General features: G+C 51.0%; 1 protein-coding gene across 1 annotated transcript; it reads left to right on the top strand.

Moving 5' to 3' along the window:
• The first annotated feature begins 4,850 nt into the window (after positions 1–4,850).
• On the top strand, positions 4,851–5,783 carry LOC128943506 (olfactory receptor 14I1-like). Its single transcript, XM_054286427.1, has one exon. It carries the CDS (start codon positions 4,851–4,853, stop codon positions 5,781–5,783), a length of 933 nt encoding a protein of 310 aa, XP_054142402.1.
• The last annotated feature ends 1,034 nt before the right edge of the window (positions 5,784–6,817 follow it).

The following is a 6,817-nucleotide window of genomic DNA, read 5'->3' as shown; positions in this document are numbered from 1 at the left end:
TGGCCTCTGGTGGTTGCCTTTCATCACCTCGTGAAACATGGGAGCTCCGTGGTTTCCTTTCTATGGAGACCAATATGACATTTGGGAGCCTTGTGAAATGAAGGGGCCATTGTGACACTGCAGAGCACCATGGATCCAAGGGACCACTGTGACACTGTAGAGCCTTGTGGCACCAAGGACATCATTATGTCTCTGTTGGGCTATATGGTCCCAAGGGGCAGTGCAAATCAGCAGCGTGGGATTAGCCCAGCTGTAACTCAGAGTTAGTCAGATTTTACCTCAGAAGAACTGGGCATGAGTTCCAAGTCCTAGGAATCATTTTTTTAAATTAGGGTGAGCTTGAGAGTTCCCCCATAAGCCTTTAGTGTTTTTATGCTAAGTTGTCCAAGTTCTACTCCACTATTGGTTTATTGGTTACTTGTTTCTTCTATATGGTTATTGTTCTAGTTTTCTACCCCCAAGTGTCTATGTTGTTGCTTCCCCTTTGTCTCTGGTCTTAGGATGCTGCCCCTTGTACTGTGCTGAACTTCTCAATAAACAATGTTTATTGTTTTTCACCCTGTTATTAAAGTTCTTTTAGGGCAACTGCATCGAACCCGCTCCTTTTCATTTTTGCCAACCTCGCCCTGAAGTCAGGGAACCAGAGAGGTTTGTCGCAGTCACATTCATTGTGACATTTGGCACCCAAACAGGCACCAAGACATATAGGGCTCCCTGTGTCAGTCACGTCAGCTGGGGTTACCTGATGGATAAGCCAGTGCCCCCCGGGATTTTGGATTATGCTGAGCCCTGTGGATTCATCGTTGCTTCAGGGACCTTGCCCAGGATCGGCAGGGACAACAACGGTTTCACCTGCATAGGATTGCTGGTGGATTTGGGGACACACAAGACATTTATTGCCCATTTTGCCACTGTGTTTTTACAATATGCACCCAAGTCTCATAATTGATTTTGGGTGTTCCAGTGGCTCTTCCCCATAAGGCAGAGAAAGAGAAAAATGGGCAACCAGATGTCCAAAGACGAAAGGAGCATATATGGATGCTTTAATTCTCACTGATCACGACATAATATTTTCAAAGAACAAATTAAAATCAATCATGAGGTGGATCATGAAAAATTTTCCAGACGCCTCTGCTGACAAAATCCATACCACTGAATTTTGGGACTCAGTGGGAGATAAATTGTACAATCTTTTGATCAAAAGGGACCACATTGCACCCCATATGCTCCCCATCTTTCACACCATCCTTGAGACCCTTGACCAGCAAGCAGTGTGTTGAAAACTCAATCCGATTGTCACTCCTAACTCAGGACCTCCCCTCAAACCTGCCTGTCTCAGACCTTCCACGATGGTGCAAGATGGCGATGGCCATGCGGTCTTGGAGGATCAAGCCAAGGAGATTCAAGATGGAAGGAGCCTGAATGTGGCAGAGGAGCCCAACCATCCTCCCTCCATCTTGTCTCCTGCACTTCCTGCTACCACAACCATCTCTTCTGCCCTGAATGAACCTCCAGGCTCCACCCCTATGACTGCGGGTCAGGCCCCACTGTCAATCATTCCACCCTCATACCCTGGGCCATGCCTCCAGAATTCCACCCCACAAATCCGCCATCCTAAATCAAGGCCCTTCCTCCCCAAAACCTGACAAAATAGCAATGCCCTTTGCCTCACCCACTGGCAACAATATAACCCCATAATCAAAGATACTAAGCCCAACTGTCAAACTATTTCAAATCCAAATGTTTCTGCTCCAAGCTATTCTTCCTCCCCAGAAGACAGTTTGGATTCCCCAGAGCCACCTCACCCCTGAACCCCTGAACATCCCTAGGAAAGGATCTGGAAAGAAACAGATAAGGAAGAAGACTGGCAAATAGGCTCAAAACTCCTCATTGCCCCCGTATGTTATGAAAGAAGGGGGCAAAATCCCAGGTTTCAGCCATTGGTATATGGGGAAATCAAGGATCTGTGTAGGGCCGCTAAAGACCATAGGAAGGACTTACCTTGTTTTAATGGCCTAATGAGGGCCATGTGTACAGCACATGCCTTAACCCCCTATCATTTAAAATATATTATGACCATGTTGTTGTCACCTACAGAACACACCCTGTGGGAAGGGAGATGGAAGTGTTTACTAAATCAATTAATAGCAGACTATGCTAATAATGAGGCATGGGCGGAATTGACAATCAACCATCCAGTTGGAGAAGGACAACACAGCCTACCAGATAATCAAGCAGCAGATATCTCCAGAGAAGTATTGGATGATATTGAAGAGATGGCTTTGAAAGCTTTAATCCAGGTATTGCATGGTAGCACCCCCAATTTGGACTACCTTGGGTGGCTGCAGCTAAAGCTTTAGGACAATCAGACCATCATGGGCGCCACTGGTAAGCAAACCAATGCTACCTCCCTCACATTGAGTGGCCTGCTCTCAGACATAGAGACCATCAGACATGTCACCTTGCAGAACAGCGATAGAGTTTTTACTCTGGGCATATGGGTATGGCAGTGTAGACTCTGAGGGCATGTGTTACATGAACCTGTCCAGCCACAACGAGACAATCCATAAGAGCATTCAGGTACTGAAGGAAGGGTTCAAGAAGCTTCAAGTGGAAAACAAAGACGGGTTCAAAAAACTCTTCCAATCCAAGGGACTCAACGGTTGGATGATGTCGAGCTAAAACAGGACTATTAATTCTCTTAGTTGTTGTTGTTTTCTTGTTAATTGTCCCATGTTTCTTTGGATGCTATTAGAAAGTCTTACAAAATTCTTTCTGTTCCATCTTTGCTGTAAAACAGAAAGGGGGAAGATACCCAACAGAGGATCCTCATGGACTCGGAGAAGAGAATTAGAGGCCAGGATGGCACAAAAAACGCTTGGGCACTCAGTGTGGAAAGGAAAATTTCTAAAAGTACCTAAAAGTATTCTTAAATCTATAAAGTACCTGAAAACATTGAGTATCTCAAGGCATTAATTAGCCCCACTGAGTGTCAGTACAAAGCTCTCAAGGGACTCATTAAAGTAGATAACTGGGGCCATGATTGCACAAACCTCTCACAGAGTCTGTATCAAAAGGGAAACACCTTAAAATAACTGAAGTACCTTGAAGTATTAATGAGCCCCACTGAGTGTTGTTACTGACAAAGCCTCTCCAGGGAATAATTACAGCAGATAATTGGAGGCCTTGATTGCACAAACATTTTAGAGATTCCAAGGCAAAAGCCAAACCCAAAGTCCTTTGAAAAACCTGCAGTCCCTGCAGGGAGCATTCAGGAGCCCCCAGGGCCATTGCTGAGCAAGGCTCCCCAGGGACTCCTTCCAGCAGATCCCTGAGGCCACGTGGATGTGGGCTAGGGGGGGATGCTGAGGGCAGGACAAGGGGCTGACAGTGCCCAGCCTTGCTGGGGCTGTGCCAGGAGGCCCCAGGGCCTCAGGACAAGGTGTCTCCTCACAGCCCTTGGTGGCACAGACCCTGCTGCTGTGCCCCCGGGCACCAAGACTTGGCTTCTCTTTGTCCTCACATGTCATCACTGCCTCCAGTTCTCTGCTCTGCCTGGGGACACTTTCTCAGTCATGTCCCTCAGTGAGACCCATTAAAAGTCCAAGAAACTTTGGAGTTGGATTCTGATTTGGAGTTCTGGGGAGGTTTCTTCAGCTCCCTCTCAGGGACTGATGGTCAGGGCCTGAGCACAAAGCCCCAGAGGCTCATTAAAGTCCTTGTGCTGTATCTGTGCTGCTGAGCTGGGCTGGGCTCCTGGCACAGAGGCAGCTCCTGGTAACCAAGAAGAGCTTCAAAAGCACATTTCTCTTGATGAGCAGCTTTTCTGCCAGACCAGCAGGGCTGGGGCACTGCTTGCAGCCACTCTGGGTACAGCACAGAGGCACAGAGAGCTTCAATCAGTCAGGGCTGGGAAAGTGCTGAGAAGTGCCTGGGGCAGAATCACTGCCGGCCCTTGGCACAGGAACCTCTGGCTGCAGCTCCTGGAGCCATCTCCTCAAGCTGGAACATCCCAATGCCTACAGACCCTGCGAGTACATTCTCTGATCTTTTGTGCAGAGCAGCCAGGGGTGCCCAGGGCTGTCCTGCAGAGCGGGGTCCTGCAGCCTAGGGCGCTGTGCTGGGGCAGGGACTCTGCTGCCTGCAAGGGACAGCTCTCAGCCAGCCCTGGCAGCTGCTCCCAGCACTGGGGGACAAGATCTGGATGGGAGAAGACAGCTGGTAAGGCTTGGAAGTGCACCCCTTGTGTGGTGAGGGTGCTGCATCATTCAGGACTGCTCCCAGCATGACATTTAACTCCAGAATGTTTCCAGATAGATTATAAAGGGAGCACAGCAATAAGGAGACTGCATGAAAGGGGAAATCATGCTTTTTAAATCTACTGCTCTGAGTTGCCTGGGCAGGAAATTGCACATGGATATTCACCTCTCAGTTCAGGTTGGGAAAAAAAAAAATCTCTCAGATGTCAATAAACCCAGCAGTAAGACAAATGAGCACATTGCCCCTTAGAGGCAGCATCAGTGTCACTTTTCCAGTCTCCTCAAGGTTGCTCTGACTTTGCCTTCAGAGCCTGCAGAGCCAGAGCAGCCCCTGGGCAGTGCCACAGCTGGGAGGGGTCTGCAGGGCAGAGCTGAGCCCCCAGGGCTGGGCTGGGCTCTGGCAGCACTGGTAGAGCCCAGTCCTGTGCACAGGGGAGCAGTTGCTGGCACGGACAGCTCAAGGCAGCAGAGCCCTGGGCAGGCAGTGGGGGAAGAGTTGCCCCCAGGTTAAGCTCGGATATTGAAAGTCGTCCCCAAACCCAACTATTCCATGATTACTTTTTTACAGATCCCCATGCCAAGGCACAGCAAATGTCCAACAGCTGCTCCATCAGGCCCTTCCTCCTGCTGGCATTGGCAGACACGCGGCAGCTGCAGCTCCTGCACTTCTGCCTCTTGCTGGGCATCTCCCTGGCTGCCCTCCTGGGCAATGGCCTAATCATCAGTGCCGTAGCCTGCGGCCACCACCTGCACACGCCCATGTTCTTCTTCCTGCTCAACCTGGCCCTCAGCGACCTGGGCTCCATCTGCACCACTGTCCCCAAAGCCATGCACAATTCCCTCTGGGACACCAGGAACACCTCCTACACTGGATGTGCTGCACAGCTCTTTTTCTTTGCTTTTTTTATTTCTGCAGAGCTTTCTCTCTTGACCATCATGTGCTACGACCGCTACGTGTCCATCTGCAAACCCCTGCACTATGGGACCCTCCTGGGCATCAGAGCTTGTGCCCACATGGCAGCAGCTGCCTGGGCCAGTGCCTTTCTCTATTCACTGCTGCACACGGGCAATACATTTTCCTTGCCCCTGTGCCATGACAATGTCCTGGGCCAGTTCTTCTGTGAAATCCCACTGATCCTCAAGCTCTCCTGCTCAGACACATACCTGAGGGAATTTGGGCTTCTTGCTTTTAGTGCTTTCCTTTTTTTGGGTTGTTTTGTGTTGATTGTTTTCTCCTATGTGCAGATCTTCAGCGCTGTGCTGAGGATCCCCTCTGAGCAGGAACGGCAAAAAGCCTTTTCCACCTGCCTCCCTCACCTGGCTGTGGTCTCCTTGTACATCAGCACTGGCTCATTTGCTCACCTTAAGCCCCTCTCCATGTCCTCCCCATCCCTGGATCTGGCCCTGTCAGTTCTGTACTCGGTGGTGCCTCCAGCCCTGAACCCCCTCATCTACAGCCTGAGGAACCAGGAGCTCAAAGATGCCCTGAGGAAAATGATGACACTATCTTTTCAGAAACAATAAATTCTGTTTTCTGCTCAGAACCTTCAGAATGTAACTTTTTACACTCTCGGTCTTTTTTTTTTCCTGTTTGGTTTTTTTTTTCAGTGGGACCTTTCCTTAATTTTTTTTCTAGTATTACAATGTTTTTTTTCTAAAAACACTATAGTATTTCTTTATAAAAAGTTCCTGGCAGCTTTGTCACTGCTGTGACTGGCTGCTTTATCCTGCTGTGTGTCTGTGCTGTGACCTCAGGCAGGGACAGGCCATGGGCACTGCTGGGACACAGCTGGGCTCCAGCACAGCAGCTCCATCAGCAAAGGGCATCTCCTGAGGGCAGGGCAGGGAGGCTTTGCTCCCCTCCAGAGTCACTCTCAGTATTCTCAAGAGGCTCCTTGTGTTCCTTGTTCTCCCAGGGCTCAGTGTAATGAGATCAGGGTCTCAGTGGGGCCTTCAGGGGACCCAGGTCTGGGTCAGGTTTGCTTGTTGGTGGCCAGTGCCCATCAGATGCTGAATGGTCTGTGCTGAACCTTCCTGGGGTGCTGCAGCTTGTGCCAGGGCTGATGGCAGGGGAAGGTATGTCTGGAGGGCCGTGGGAGCTTCCAGGTGAGCACAGGGGACCTGCAGGGACAGAGTGCCAGGGACCAGCAGGGAGTGGATCTCACTGGGCACAGGCCTTGCCAGGGTGGGGTCACCCTGAGATCAAGCACTGAATGTCTGCTGTGAGCCAGGAGAGCTCTGCAGCCCAGGGACACAGCAGGCACAGGGAAAGGGGTCTGGGCACTGACTCCTCTGACCCTCAGGGAGCTCCCCCAGGAAGATCCAGGGCAGCCCCGAGCCCCTCTGGCAGCCCTGGAGCAAGGCAGGCACCTCTGAGCCCCTCCATGGCCACGCAGAGCCTGTGTGGGAGGGGGTCAGTGCAGGGAGCACCATCAGCTGCCTCTGTGTGCCAGGCTGAGCAGCAGAGCCCAGCAGAGGCACCCAGGGCCCCAGGCAGCACAGCCCCCGTGCTCTGCAGAGCAGCAGCCCCAGCTCAGGCTCTGGGGAGCAGGGCAGGG

Source organism: Melozone crissalis, unplaced genomic scaffold (genome assembly GCF_028551555.1).
Source record: "Melozone crissalis strain CALT ecotype California unplaced genomic scaffold, PUWL_Pcris_2 ptg000046l_1, whole genome shotgun sequence".
In the NCBI taxonomy this organism is placed as follows: domain Eukaryota; kingdom Metazoa; phylum Chordata; class Aves; order Passeriformes; family Passerellidae; genus Melozone; species Melozone crissalis.
The sequence above is the reverse complement of the archived record's forward strand: the minus strand, read 5'-3'. Positions and strand labels throughout refer to the sequence as shown.

Excerpts from the sequence above, each read along its gene's own strand:
- LOC128943506 (XM_054286427.1), top strand. The coding sequence starts at position 4,851 with ATGTCCAACAGCTGCTCCATCAGGCCCTTCCTCCTGCTGGCATTGGCA.